Genomic DNA, 15,869 nt, shown 5'->3' with positions numbered 1-15,869 from the left:
AAAAGAGTAAAGAAATGAACTCCTAAGTTCTCACTCTAAAAGGTGCCATGAAGCAATAAAGGGTTTTCATTTTAGCACCTAGAAAGGTAAGTAATGCTATTCGAAAAGTATTGCTAAGGGGAAACACTTAGATACTCACTCCACAGGAGAGAAAAGTAAAGTGGAAACACTTGTTCCTACTCCATATCTATTGACCGCTATTCCCCACAAAGAATCTGAAGGTGCCTGCATGAGACTGGGAAAGGAACCAAGTGGGCTCCTCTCAGCTGGGTAGGGTTCCCTTTTATTATTTCTCCACTAGCAGTAGGTACAGTTTCTGCTTGGTTCCTGTTCTGATGTGTTAAGTACAGAGGAGCTAGGGCTCAAGCATGCTTTTCAGAGGCATGTGTGAAGGCCCATTTCTCTCTCTGCTCCATTGACCTAATAAAGTGTAAAGAAGTAACTCTGGGCAAGTGTGTCTGCTCTCTAGATCTGAGTGCACCCACAGGCAGCTTCTTCCAAGATCTCAACATCAGAGAAAGTATCAGGAAATGATGACTGTACATCCAAGTGGGCTTTCTAAACCGGCTTGACCAAAAATAAAGTGGATATTTATGTATCTTCATCAGCTTAATTCTCATTTTTTTTTTTATATTGGTTCAGAACTCTGGAGGGAAAAAGAAGTCTGTTTTTGTTTTTCTTTAAACTGGTCTTAAATCCAAAATAGACGGAAATGAGAAAAGGCAAGCCTCATTAGCTTTATTTGCTCTTTATAAAGCCTACACACAAAGCTTGCCCACCTCTAAAAGTTCAAAATTTTAAGACAATAAGTCTTATTGGTAAAATAAATAAGTCAATGAAGAATAAATATGTTAGTAAAATAAACCTAGGTCAGGAGGACAAATCTTGTGACTGAGAAAATGAAATTAACAACTACACTAAGTGGGTGCAATGTGTCAGGCACTGGTCTAGGCCCTTATGTATTAAATCATTTAATTCACACAAAAATCTTATTGTTTTATCATCCCCATTTTACAGATAAGCAAACCAAGGAATAGAGGTTTAAGTAACTGGCCCAGGATTAGAAAGCTAGCAAGAAAGCCAGAGCTGGGACATGAACTCAAGTAGCCTAGCTCTAGAGAGCATGCTTTGTTGCTATGCCACATTCCCTCCATATAACAGCAGTAGGATCACAATAGAAAATTTCTGTGCAGAATATTTGAAAGTCTTGGGGGATCAAATTCTAAGAGTCATATCTATAAATTAAAGTTTTAATACAATTTTAGAATCTACACCCAAAAATGAAGAACACAGAGCTGAGTAATAAGGAAGGTGTTTTAAAGTTATAATGTTTATTCTGAAGAAAAAATGATTAAATAGCATTTCCTGCCTAGTGCTTTAACTTGGTTTTATTTAAATCAAATTTATCCCATTGTATGTAAAAGAATAGTTAGAGAAGGTAAAGTCTTTGCCATTAGAAAAATTTTTTCGAGGTTTTTGTTTGTTTCTTTTTTAAATAGAAACATCTAATGTCATTAAAGAAAACAATATGCAGTTTAGCCCTTGGTAGATTAGGAAAAAATACATTAATCAGAAGTGAAACATGAAGTTATTTTTCTCTTCTTATTTTATGGACTTTTCTCTAAGAGTTTTCACATATATATTCTTATCTGATCTTCGGAGTAACTGGGATGGTAAAAGAGGAATTATAAACACCCTCATTTGCCAGCTAGAGAACTGGGCCTTTGGAGGTCAAGTGACTTGCTCATGACATGTAAGCAGCACATGACATGTAAGCAGCATGGCATGTTAAGTAGGAATTACCGGTCTTCTGACCAGTGATCTTTATGTTATCTACCCACCACTGCAAGGAGAAAATAAGGCCCATGAAGATGGGGAGATTACCAATCTGGCACTTATAAATCAATGTCTGGCAAAATAAATCTTTGTCTAGCTCTAGCATATTAGTAGTACCTAAAATATTTGTTGAATAAATAAATGATAAGTATCAGGCTACATGCTAAACATTAACTCTAGGCTTGCCCAGATAAAACATTCACATGAAAGAAAGCAAGATATCTGATCAGTTTAGGGTCTATGCCTGCATAGTCTAGCTTGATAACTGAGACCCCTGAGATAAGCCAGCTGGCCATTCTTAGTCAGAACATGAGGTTATGTCCTATGTAGACATTATCTGGAAAGTCAAGTCCTTTATCTCCAAGGCTCCAGAGAAATTATTTTCTACTCATATACATTACTAAATTCTTCATATCAATCAAAGAATTTCCAGAACACTTACTTCCTCTGTCAGTTTAGTGTTGGATTTTTCTAATGCATCCACTTTTGCCTGAAGGTTGTTTACAGTAGCACTATCAAGAGAAAAAAAAACATAATGGTCTCTTTTGAGAAACAGAACAATATCTTGTACTTTCCTTTTAAACACCCATCACGCTTTTCATTCATTGTAACGTCCACAATTTTTGATAGACTTGCAAACTCTAAAATAGCTTACGAGATGCTGTGTATCTTTAAACTGCTCCATCCTTGACACTGAAATTTATATTTAATAAGCATTTTTTGAATGAAATAAAATAGCAAATATATAGTAAACTTTAAGGTTTACATATATTTCTTATATATAGTAACAACAGGCTATATGAATTAAGTGCTTGCCATACACTAAGCACTTTTCTAGATGATTTTACTTGCATTATTTCATTTACTTCTTTCAACAACCCTATCTATGCATTAGGCATCCCCAATTACAGAGGAGCATTTGAGATCTTGCTTCCCAGCATATGCTGTCTGTATGGCTCAAGTAAACTCATAAAAAAAAAAAAGAGAAAAAGAAAAAAAGAAGGAAAAACTGAGGCATTAAAAGAGTCAATAATATTGTCATGTTTATATTTCATTGTCAGCTATAACCATATCTTTGCTTAACTAACATCTCCATAGTTCACTGTAGTCATTATTAGTTCATGGTCCCCAGAGAAAATGTACTTAAATTGTTCTTCAGTTTTCTAGCTGGAACCAAGAACACAATTTAAATTGATATTGGTATAATCAGGTCTCATTTAAATTAAAATGATTAAGAGAACTATAAACAAAATAATAATGGATATATTAATTCTAAATTGTTCAACAGTCTTTAGAACATCGATGTACTTGAAAATACCAACAAATTTTAGAGAGTTCTCCTCAGGGGAGAGGAGATTGTTTCATATTCTGGACAGCTCTAAAAACTACTTGGTAAATTAATAGTAAAGATGGTGAAGAGTGGGTAAAGTAATATTACAATTCCAATGTATAAATGAAAAATGCAAGGGCAATGAGATATGATTAATCTAAAGGTACAAAGGCAATGAATGGTTTACCCAAGGTCAGTCCTGAAATATGCAGCTGAATCTACTGAACTAAAAGGGCCACCAAATTCAACTGTATACAGCAGGTCCTTGACTAACCGCATTTTGTTCAACATCGTTTCATTATAACGTTCATGAGTTGCCATAGGAACTTAACTCTTGATTATATCAATTAGCCTATGGTAAAACTAGTTTCATTATGTCATTTTTGCTTTAAGTCACAGAACTTATCAACAATGTTAAGTAAGGACTTACTGTATTACATATTTAAGAATTCTTAATTGAATGTATTTATTTAATCACTCGAGGTATAATTATATATACTAATCTTACACTGCCTTTCACTTAAGGTTGCCAAAACAGTTAACAGTCCATTTTACCACTGCCTAGCTCAGTGCCTGGCAAGCAGGAATTCTATATATATTTGTTGAGTATTGTCTGAATTTATTTTCATTGCTCATCAGTTTACGCTTTCCTTCTCCTGCAACAAAACCCCTAGTAAAGTAATAATAATTATTCATTATTTACTTCAGGTGTCTGTTGAGTTCTTCTACATAGTTCTTCTGATCCAGAATTGCAGTAATCTGGCCATCTCTGGATGCGCGAGGTGGGGAATAAATATAAGTTAAATAACGTTAGAAATATCAAGATTTCCCACCACCTGATCTTTTCATAAAACACAGAAAAGAAATTGTGGCATAAATACACTGAATCAGAAGACAGACCTGATGTATAATCCCTGACATAACAACAAGAAATCTTGGAGGTTTCAAAGTGAAAAAAACAAAAACAAAACACATTTCATATATAAAAAGCCCTTTTTATAGATTACACACCTCAATAACTTAGGTTATAGGTATAATGTTACAATCTATCAGAGGCATTCAAAGAATAAACATTTTCTTCTCACAATCAATAGATTTTTTAAGCTTCACTAGTATTATTTACAATAACAATTTCCCATTTGCCACAGGAATTGAATTAAGCTTGTTCTAGTGTAGTAATAGTTGCTCTCAAAGGCTATACATTTGGCTTTACACGTCATTTAAATTTCAAAATGAACGGTATAAAAGGCTTCATAAAGATCAAGTGTTTATTATTACATGAGAAAATAAAGTATGGAAAAAGCAAGTTCACTCTTGAAAGTAACTAATCTATAAAAGGCAATAGTTAAAAAGATTTCACCTGAAGACAAATCATGGCCACATAGCTCTACAACTACTTAAAGAACAAGTGATATATCTTAGCTCAGTGTGCAAGGTTAAAAACTTCTAATTACGCTTTTGAATGCTAAATTTATATAAAGGGTAAAAAGTTTGCTTTTGATCTCTAATTTCTAAATACTACATGAATATTTTATCCAAAACTAATTATTTTGAAATAATTTTAGATTTACAAGAGTTGTAAAAGTAGTGCAGAGTTTCCATACACTCCCCCTAACATTTTATGTGACCCTATGATACAAATTTAATAGTGCAAATTTACGCAAACTTAGAATGCAGTTGTTCTCAAGAAGACTGTGTTTTCAAATACTACTTGAAGAGAGAGAGCATTGGGTTTCTCTTATAAAAATTTAGTTTTGTTTGCCCCTGAACCACATAAGCAGGAAAATCGCTTTAACTAAAAACTCTTTTAGAGTTTGGCGCACAACAATCAGACTGTTTTGGCAAGACTCTATTAAAGCCGTGTTTCAGAAATTCCTTTAGCAAATCTGTGAAAAAGCAATATTGCTGTAAACTTTAAATATGATTAAAAAAAAATTAAAGACAAAGAAACCTAATTTTTTTTGTACATACCCTTCACTACCTTTACTGCTATTCCCATCCTTGAGATACATTGAAAAGTCTATAACTCCAACCTATAAAAGAGAATTTTCAGAATAAAAAGTTACATACTTTTTTCAAGGCATAATACAATGTCTCTTTCTAGGCACTCAAAATGCTTAATAGTCATGACAATTACTAGAAATTTTTGGTGAAATTTAATGTTTTACTATAATCAAGAATTGACAAGTGTTGTAAGTAAAGAATCAAGATTAAGTCAATAGGACTAGAAAATCAGATTAGAGTCAACGGAATACAAATTTAAGGTTTAATGTTTCTCTTTTGCTTATTTAAAGTATTCTGCTACTGAACCTCTATTTACTCTTATACCTTTTTAAAAATTATAATTACAAAACAACATACCTTTATAGAAGTTTCAGAAATTACAGATAAACAGAAGAGATACAAAACATCCATCATCCCAACCACCTGAAGACAGCCACTGTGACACTTAGCTATCTATTCTCCCAAACTTTCATTGATGAATATTTAAATTTTTCAAGATTGCTATTTTATCATTCAGCTTATTTTTTTTAAATCTACATCAGAATATCATATTTCCTTTTCCATTTTTTCAGAGTAAAAAGTAACAAAAAATAATCATAGTACTTCATACATAATAGGTGAGAAATAGTTACAGTAAAAGCACTAGCTTTATTTATTGGATAATGAATATGTGCCAGGCCCTGTTCTAAATGCATTACATGTATGAGCTCCTTTTTTATTCCTCACAATAACCCCATGAAATAGATTGAGATAGTCTTTTGTATCCCCATATTACAGATAAGGAATCTGAAGCATCAAGAAACTAAGTAACTATAAAATATATGTGGCTAGAAAATGAAGAAGCTAGAATCTTAAACAGTTTTGCTTCAGAGCATTCACTGTTAACTACCATGATATACTTTCCTGCTCGCTTGCTCACTCACTCCCTTGCTTGGTCCCTCCCCCCAACCCACTCTCTCTCTCTCCATTAAAATGTGCTTTTATTTATTTATTTATATTAAATTTATTGGAGTGACACTGGTTAATTAAATTGTATACGTTTTGAGTGTACAAATCTATAATACATCATCTGTATACTGTATTGTGTGTTCACCACCCAAAGTTAAATTTCTTTCTGTCACCATATATTGACCTCCTTCCCCCTTACCTACCTCCCCCTAATACTGGCTTTCAGTATTCAGCCTGTGTATATATTTTAGCCTGTGAAAATATTTTTAACATGGATCACAGTTAAGATAAGAATTTGAAAAACATTCATAATGCATAAATGAGCCAAACTGGAAGGTAAAACAAACTGATTTTTTATATTCACATCAAGAGTAATGAAAATTCTATTTATGATTTACAGAATTTCTCCTAATTTGGTTGGTATAATCTGATAAATCCAGCTTCCAAGAAAACAGAACTCTGAGTGACATACTTGGTAACTGAGTATCTTTCTCATACCTGAGAATCCAAATCTTCTCCTTTCATACAGAAATTGGCATCAATGACATTCAGACCCACCAACAGACCAGCAATTATGGCTCCTTCTTCTTCCATCATGAGTGCATTTGGTTCATAGAATTCGCTGTAAGAGAAATCCATGGAATGCTCTATTGTAAGAAAATCTCAAGAATCAATGTTGTAATCATGAGACAAGGAGAAAAATGCTTGCTTCATGGTTGAAATCAGTCATCTAGGATAACAATGACAAAGAATACAAAAAGGATGGCTTGGATACTTAATTTAGATTATAAGCACACGAATAGACTCTAGATAATAAACAGTTCAGCTGAAAGAAAAGTATTTTCATTAAAGTGAATATTCATGCTTTTCCCACATATACGTATTGTGAACAGAAGTTCTTCAATTTAATGTAGACCAATTAATCCATTTTTTTACTTTACAGATTTTTATCCTGATTTAAGAAATTTCTGACTTATTGAACTTGGGCAAATGCTAAGGTATCAAAAGCCCTTCCTGTTTTCTGGAGGTGTTATGTTTTGGACTGTCCTATAAAGGACTAGATATTATACCACAGTGACGGACTGCATACACGTAATACTAAATACACCTATTCTTGAGTGTTTGTGAGCTATCAGTTGAACTCCGTAAAATTGTTATGAATCAACTGTTTCTGATCTACACTGGGAAATTTATATGATTCAACCTTATGTCATGTAGAAAAGAACAAAATTTAACAAGATGACCATACCTGAGAAGCTCCTTCTTATTGATCAAAGCTTTCATATATTCTGAAAGTTTCTTTTGCATTAATGCCAATCGAAGCCAGGCTCTTCCTCTGCCTACTGGTGTCCTACAAAAACACAGAAACCAAACAACTAAAAGTAGCAGAAATAGGGGCCGCAGTGGAACAGATTCACTTACTCTTACTAATGGTGCCCCAGCTGGACATGTACACTGAGGTGCTCCTCACAATTTCTCCCACCACATTCTCACATGAGGAATTCTGTATGGGCTAGAGGACCCCCGAGGATATGTTTGGAACAAATGCTCTGTTGAAGAAGTAACACCTTAATGAGACTATAATTTGAAGGCAAGACTTCTGGAAGGCTCAACCGAAAATGTTCCATCATATTAGTATTAGTAAATCCTCATAAATGTAGTATGGATCATAAAATACCCAAATAATAATAGTGTGGACACCGGCCACTTAAAATTCTACAATTAAACCAATCTAATTTGGGAATGTGATCACCACTCCTTTTTAACTTCTAAGGCAGGTTCCAGGTGTCAGTTCCTGAGGTTCACTTGACAACTGTTTTAATCTTGGTTCTCAAATTCCATCGAACACATTCTTTTTCTTAAATCAAGTCCAGCATGCCATCTCCCCTAACCTACTTTCTTGAAATTCACTGATTCCCACAAGTGATTTTAAAAAATAAAGAAATGTTTGGTATTTTAACATAAAGACAACCTCTCTCAGATTAATAATTATCCCTCATGAGCATATTTCTCTTAATATTCTACATAACAGTGCCTATTCATAATAACAGTATGCATTCGGAATTGTTATGAAATCAGTTATTATGGTCATCATTGTCTTAGTTCCCTCTTCAAGGAGACAGTTAATAAAAATGTTTTCTTTAACCAAATTCAATCTGAAACTTACTTAAGTCCTGGAAGATCTTTAACACTTGCTGTTATCTCTGCAGCTTCTGGAACAAGTTTTTCTACCAGTTCTAGGGGCCCCCAGAAGGATTTATTCTGTCCAAGAAAAGTTTTCTTAGCTAAAGAGATAAAAACAAAGCAGTATTTTTTAATGTTTTTTACAACATAAACATGCCCTCTGCCCACCCCCCACAAACAAAAAACTTTCTCCCATCTATTCAATGCTCTTTTCAGAAAACGAATTCTAGATTATCAGATATTTCTAAAATTATTCATGCTTTCAGAATACGTAACATTTTATGAAAATAAAAAATCCCTGCTTTCCCAAGACGTGGCCCTTCCTCTTACAGGAAGACTTTGTAAACTAGCCCTATAAAATAACGAAACATTTGAACAATACAGCAGCACTTAAAGCTGTGTGGCACTAGTGAAGAAAACAGTCCAATGGAAAAAAATATGTAATCCAGAAACGGGCTATCAAATAATGGAGAGAGAGAAGGAAAAGAAGCAAAGGTGAAGAAGACCAGGTTCAGAACTCAAAAGCTTATGGTTAAGTGAGAAGGGCATGGAAACAAGAGTGAGGAGGTCAAAGTTCTAACACTTGCTCTGTCCCCACTCACTATGTGATCGTGGGAAAGTCACGTCCCATTCTAGGCCTATTTCCAGCCTGTCAAACAGAACTGCCATATTGGACTTATAATTACATACTTGTAATACCTAATTACAAGTATATCTAATACTTTAGACTCCATTAATATGGTGTTTTTCTAAGTCCTATAAGTCCTCTAAGTCAACCATATTCCTGCACCCATATAGGTAGCATTCTAAGGGATTAATATTAATCCTAGCCTTTTATTCTTTGGCTCTACAAAAAATGCTTTTCTTCTTGAGCATGCATTGTCAGGAAACAGCTGAATGCACATTTGCATTTTCAGGCCAAGTCCTACCTTTCAATCCATGTTTCAGGCAATGCTCCATCACCACGAAGAACTGCTGGAGAGGTGCGTAGTCAGAGTCCAGAGTTCTCCCCAAGTTCAGAGCTGATTCGATCAAGCCCTTGATACTCAGCTTGGCCATGTTCATCAGGTTCATGCGTTCGTTAGCCATGAGATAATTAGGATCTGCATCCAAAGGGGAAGAGGATGATGCCTGGTTACTGGAAATAGTGCATTTTAAAAATCAGTATAATTTCTCTGTGTTGACATTTGAATTAATGGTGCAAAAGCAATGGTGGGTAAGACAGTTGGTGTCTTGGCAAAAATCAAGGCAGTGGCACCAAATTATACTATTAGTTGTCATCTTCTCCGCCATGTACTTGTTAGGAAAAAAAAGATGTCAGTTTCCCTTAAGAATATCCTTGATGAAACAGTAAAAATTTTTTATTTTATTAAATTTTAAGCTTTGAGTACAGTCTTTTTAATATTTTCACCACCACCTCTGCCACCACCCTAACCTGGGCGCTCATAGTAGCTCACTATTGTACAACCCTCACACTAGTTTGCTTCTACCCATGCTCGGCCCCTCTTATTCTCTACAGTTTGTGAAGTGCTCTAAAAAATAAACTGATGTAGAAAAAAAGGATAAAGTACTTGAACTTTGTTCCAAATATACTATTTGCATTATTATTGGTACTCATGCTAATTAACATCATTATTTAAAGCATTAAATGAACTAAAAATATTAGCATTATTAGTAGAATGCAGTATTAGAACTTAATCACCTCCCTAATATTTTTTTTCAACTCCCAAATTTTTTAAGATTTAGAATACTGTGTGTGGTTCTCATCAACCAGACAAATTATTTAAGGAAAGGGACTAAGTACCATATTTTATTTGACAGAATTCAGAGTAATCTAGACACTTATTACCTTCATTTACTGGTGTGTACCCTGTATCAGATACTGTGAGCTGCTTCTTACAATTATGATCTCAATTATTCCTTACAACATGCTAGAAGACAATTACCAACAGCTCCAATTCTCAAGGAAGGAAAATGAGGGTTACAGAATAAAGTAGCTGGGCCCTGGGCACAGCTAGTAATACACAATAGAGCCAGGGTCTAGATCCTATTTCTTCAGCTCCAAACCCTGTGCTCATGACCACTATAATCCACATACAAATGAATCAATGACTCCAAATAATGTTTATCCTTCCCTCCCACTGACCATTCTTTTACATGATTATCTTATTTAATTCTTGTGACTCTATCATTTAAGTACTGCTCCTTCTTTTTGGGTGGTAAAGCAGCCCCATAACAGTTAAGTTCATAAGTGACAGAATTTGGACCTGGATCTGACATGAAAGTTAATGCTTTTTCCACTATATATGAGCATCTTCCTAAACATCAAATATGTCAAATTTCTAAAGAAACTGAAAAAGGCCTAGAGATCTATGAATTATTTTACCTCTTCTTAGGAAGACTAAAAGTACTAATAAAACTATGCCCCAATACAAACAAGCCACAACACAAACCAGATATTATTTTATTCAAATTGCCCCAAGTAATTTTCTTCACGTTTTTCATTTATATCTACTTTCACAGTTAAATGAGCAGAATCGAATAGCCAAATTCAAAGCTAATCTTCTCCATTAAGTTTAAGAACTTGTAGGTTTACAGTTCCAAATTTACAAATCTTGGTTTGTTGTAGTATTCTCTGAGGTAATATTTTTACAGAATAATTTACTATAAAAGTCAGAATTGACAGACATTGCCATTCATTTTTTCTTGAACACCAACATATTTTAGAGCCATGTCTCAAATGTGGCTCTCTTTGTTCAAGGTAGATCAACTTGTCAAGATTAGAATAAGCTCACAGGGGACACAGAAAAAACAAACCAAAAACAAAAACTAATCCCTCTCCCCCAAATAACAGCAGTGAAGAACTTCATCAGATATTAATTTCCAACTTTGTTACCAGCATTTATGGTAGTGTTTCTGACCTCTCATAATCACTGGGGGAAAAAAAACAGGACAGAGGGGTGTGGGTATGCATGAATGTGGACAATTACTGAATTCTCCATTTAACGCCTCCCAACAGATGTCAAGAAAATGTGGTTGAAGTTGGATAACTGGCTGCCAGAAAGGAACCAATCCCTCTGCCTCAAGCCTATAGATCATTAATTCAGGGATCTAATAACAAAATTAAACAATGCTGCTAGTCAAACCATATAACGCGATTTCAACCTAGGGAAAACCTGTCACATAGGGAGAGCTGGATTTGAAGTACGTACAAAACACCTCGCTTTAAGATATTTTTCCAGAAGTGGATTTACAAGAGCTCTTCTACATTGCCTCACCTCCTTGTAATTAGTAGCAGAAACATTCCAGATATCTGGTTGGAGTCTGGGGTGCATAAACTACAGAAAGATGGAACTAACACCCAGGGAAATTAAATACCAAATACGTTGAAGTCCATTAGTATGGTTCTATAACATATTTGAAGTAACCTACATCAAACACAAACAAGCCACATATTCTTTACAAATCATTACTCTCTACTCCAGCACTACTGACCTTTTGGGACAGATAAGTTTTTGTGGTGTGGCTGTTCTGTGAATTAAGTTTAGCAGCAACCCAGGCCTTTACCCATTAGATGTCAGCAGCACCCTTCAATAATGACAACCAAAAATGTCTCCAGATCTCCAGATATTGTTAAATGTCCCCTGGGAGACAAAAATCAGGCTCCCTCCCCTTCGAGAAGTATGACTCTAAACAAATTTTACAAAATCAAACAAAAATCAGGCTAACTTGACAATTAGACAAAAGAGCTCAAAAGAATTTACTGCTCATTAACTGTTTAATTAATGCATAAGTTAAAATGATTATTTATATTAATATTAGTTATATATTGATTGTTATTATATATTAACACTTATAATATGCATGTTATTAACATTTTTGTATTGAATAGTATACAAGAGTATGATCATTAGAAATAATTTTAATTGTTTTCTGGTTAGTACTATATTAACCTACTAAAAATAATTAGTGCTAAAAATTAATTTTTTTCCATTTTGTAATAATGGTTACTAGTTATGAATACTAAATCATTAATTTGTCACAGAATAAGAAATTTTGTATTGAATCAATTTGTTTTCAGGTATAAAATGATTTTGTAAAACTAATATATGCTGTTAAAAAGGGCTACAACAACCAGATGAGAGCACGAAGGGACTTCTGAGGAGCCAATAAAGTTGTTTTTTGATGTGGGTATTAGTTACATGAAATTGTTGAATGTGTGGAAATCCATTGAGCTTAATACTTATGCAATCTTTTCTGTATATTTTATATGCTTAACTATAAAATTTAAGTAAAACTGTTATATAGGCCAGAAAATGGTTTTTAAAAATGCATGACTTTCATAATGTGATTAGTCATGCTTTTTCTATGATAAAAATTATTAAAGTTTAAATCCTTCACAATGCTAATATTTAACACTCTTATCCCCAAACTGAACTTTGTTTGGTTCGTTCATTTGTTCGTTCATTCATTCAATCATTCATTTTTTTCAATACTGAACATCTACTGGGTGTTAGATACTGTATTTAATATTGGGAATCCATAGTTAAAAGACCTAGTTCTGATATCAAAGCATTTATAATTTATCAAACTTGAGTTATATAGAAGTCTGGAGAATGAAACAGGTAGCTTAAAGAGAACACTTGAAATTTCAGGATATTTATCATCTTTGACAAAGGTCAGTTTTATTCTGGAATAAATTTTTATATTAAACCAAATATAGTACCCATTTTATGGAATCAAATGTAATTTTATATCTTTTTAAAGGCTAAGACAGTAGATGTGATATTAATGTAGGTTACCAGGCAGGCTGTAAGTCCAATAAAATTTCTTCATCCATTGGTGTACTTTGAAAAAGTGTGAAAAACACTGCAAACACAAAGCAATAAGAACACTAAAAAAGGTATAATCAGGACACTATGCGGCTATGCAGAGAGGAAAGCTACTTGACCTGGCATGTATGTGTATATAAGTTCTCAGAGGATGAAGTTTTCTTTTTTAAACTTATAAAATATGTTTATTCACTCTATAGCATTTTAAGGAAATTAAGAAGTATCCATTAACATAGTTATTACTTAACATTGTACTGAGGGTGGCAGACAAATATAATTAGAGAAGAAACTGGAGACATATTAAGTATGAAAGAGTGAATCAAATATTACTGCTCTCATACAATCTGATTTACACCTAGAAAATTAGACCAAATAAACTAAAATCTATACAAAGACATAATAATTCACAGAGGTAGCAGAGTATAAAATTAATATACAGAAATCAATAGGTGCCATATATTTTGGTAACAGAAGATGAAACTTTTGAGTTAAAACTTAAAAGACAAAAAGAAATTAGGCAAGGAAGGGGAAAGAGTAGAGCTGTGAGGTGAGTAGGATGAAAGGCAGAGCTTGTATAAAGGCACAGAACTATGAAAGAATATGGCTTACTAAGAAAAATAAAACAAAAATGCCAGAATTTTATGATGCACGTGAGCAAATGTTGTGAGATAAGGGAAACAGGTGAGGAAGAGATTGCTAAGGACCTAGTTTAACGAGTATGGATTGTGCCTTAAGTCGGTAAAGATTTGAATGTGAAGTGTGATGTCACAGATTTCAATTTTAAAGAAGTATTTTAGTAGTCTTGTGGAAAACATATTAGAAAGGTGTAAGAACTCAAAGCTGAGGAACACGTAAGGGTCTACTGCAATAGTTGAGGAGAGAAATAATAAGGGATGGAACCAGAGCAGTATGTGCTGTGTAGAGAAGAATGTCAGGATTTCAGGACTTGATGACCACCTGGATGTGAGGGAAGAAGGAGAAAAGAGTGGAGAGTAACTTCCACATTTCTAGTTTTGGCGATTAGATTGACGGTGGTGCAAATTACCTTGGTGGGAACACAGCAGGGGTAGTGGACTAAGGAAACTTTGTAGAAATGACTATAGTTACAATAATAAACTATACTAATTGGTTTTTAAATCAAAGTTCTTCTAAGAGTGTGTGGGTCTTCATTTTATCTCTTGAAGACTGTTAATTTCCACATGAGGAAATTTTAATAAACTTTACAGAGTCACATGGCTCATTTAGTTCATGCTGGTAACAGAAGTCAACCCAAAGGCATATAGCGAACAGTGACAGTGAGCCACGCAGACATGCAAACTGATCATCTGACCAAGACTCCATTTTATCTCTTTATAGTGCAATCAATAACTAATGTCCATTTCAAATCTTGAAATGTTTTGTGAATAACTGAGGGAAAAGTTATATTTAACATTATGTTAATATTAAGTATGTTTCATTGTCCCCAATTCTTGGTAAAGTGGGAGTAATTCATATGTAGCAAAATAGCAGTTAATCTTCAGAATTTCCTGGTTTTTGATGGATCAAAACTTTTATATGAGAAACAAAATAGTCATCATACAGAGATTTTCCAACGATATCTAAGGGTATTAATATGACATTAAAAATGATGAAAGACAAAGAAAGGAAAGCTTACTCCATGTTCAGAATGACTGGAGACCAACAATTCCTAATAAATCTACATTGAACTTTTGCTATAATAGTTCTTAGAGTATAAAATCAAGCATAAAATGGGTTGTCCTTGATAGTGGAAGAAATTAATCTAAGTACTAAAAAGATCTCGTAATAAAACACCATTTAGTCTGATGACACTTACTTGTACAAGAGAATCAGGAACTTTTACTCAATTTTCATTTAAAAATAATCAATAGTCTTAAAACCCTTAGATTATGAGATCCAGAATGTATAAATAACTCTTACAACTCAAGACAAATAACCCAGTAAAAAAGAATGGGTGATGGAAATGTTAGGGTTTATTATGCTACTATGCTAAAAAAATTCCCTAATTAAAAATAATAAAAGAGGTTCTGCTTTCTCTTGCTTCAGGTTAAAGTTTAACTGCTAGTCTCCAATAAGAATCTAGTGTTATTTTCTTCTACTTCTGAACATTAATGATAATAATAATAACAATCCCTTTTGACTGGCATGAGCATTGAAATCGGTGAGCTTATTTGAAGATTTAATGTTCCCCATTCTTTTATATACTCTTACTCATTCTTGGTCAAGTGTGAAATAATATAATCTCTCAATCTCTCCCTCTCCACCCGCCTCCCTCTTTCTTTTCTTCTCTTTTCTCTCTCGTCTTCCCTCTCCCCTCTCTCCCCTCTCACTTCCCTCTCTCACTCTCCTCTCTCTCTCATGACTTCTAGAAAGCCCCTAAAGATGGGGGCTGGTAGCCACGTGATTAGAGGGTTGGTAACTTCAGCCAAGCCCCCATGATCCCAACTCCAGGGAGGGAAGAGCTGGAGATGGAGTTCAATTGTCAATGGCTATGATTTAATCAATCTTGCCTACATAATGAAGCCTCTAGAAAAATCCTAACCAAAAGGGCTGAGAACTTCTAGATTAGTGGACCCACTGTGGTGCTGGGAGGGGAACACGCCCTGAGAAGGCATGGAAGCTCAGTGCCCCTTCCCACATACTTTGCCTATGCATCTCTTCCATCTGGCTGTTCCTGAGTTGTACTCTTTTGTAACACACCAGTAATCTAGTAAGTA

At 34.1% G+C, this 15,869-nt stretch overlaps 1 protein-coding gene across 5 annotated transcripts in view; it reads right to left on the bottom strand.

Moving 5' to 3' along the window:
* Positions 1–15,869, bottom strand: part of RUFY3 (RUN and FYVE domain containing 3) — a 69,595-nt gene that overhangs the window by 20,059 nt on the left and 33,667 nt on the right. For all 5 annotated transcript variants that reach the window (XR_002780420.1, XM_011360505.2, XM_023530860.1 and 2 more), the window contains exons 2-8: positions 9,232–9,405; positions 8,286–8,403; positions 7,368–7,469; positions 6,617–6,740; positions 5,138–5,199; positions 3,870–3,935; positions 2,279–2,348 (exon numbers count right to left, since the gene is read on the bottom strand). Coding sequence is in view for 4 of the 5 variants with exons in the window: in XM_011360505.2 (XP_011358807.1) it covers positions 2,279–2,348; positions 3,870–3,935; positions 5,138–5,199; positions 6,617–6,740; positions 7,368–7,469; positions 8,286–8,403; positions 9,232–9,405 (716 nt within the window). In the remaining variant the exon portion in view is untranslated. The remainder of the gene's footprint in view (positions 1–2,278; positions 2,349–3,869; positions 3,936–5,137; positions 5,200–6,616; positions 6,741–7,367; positions 7,470–8,285; positions 8,404–9,231; positions 9,406–15,869) is intronic.

The sequence above is a fragment of the Pteropus vampyrus genome, unplaced genomic scaffold, assembly GCF_000151845.1.
Source record: "Pteropus vampyrus isolate Shadow unplaced genomic scaffold, Pvam_2.0 Scaffold56, whole genome shotgun sequence".
NCBI classification, from domain to species: domain Eukaryota; kingdom Metazoa; phylum Chordata; class Mammalia; order Chiroptera; family Pteropodidae; genus Pteropus; species Pteropus vampyrus.
The sequence above is the reverse complement of the archived record's forward strand: the minus strand, read 5'-3'. Positions and strand labels throughout refer to the sequence as shown.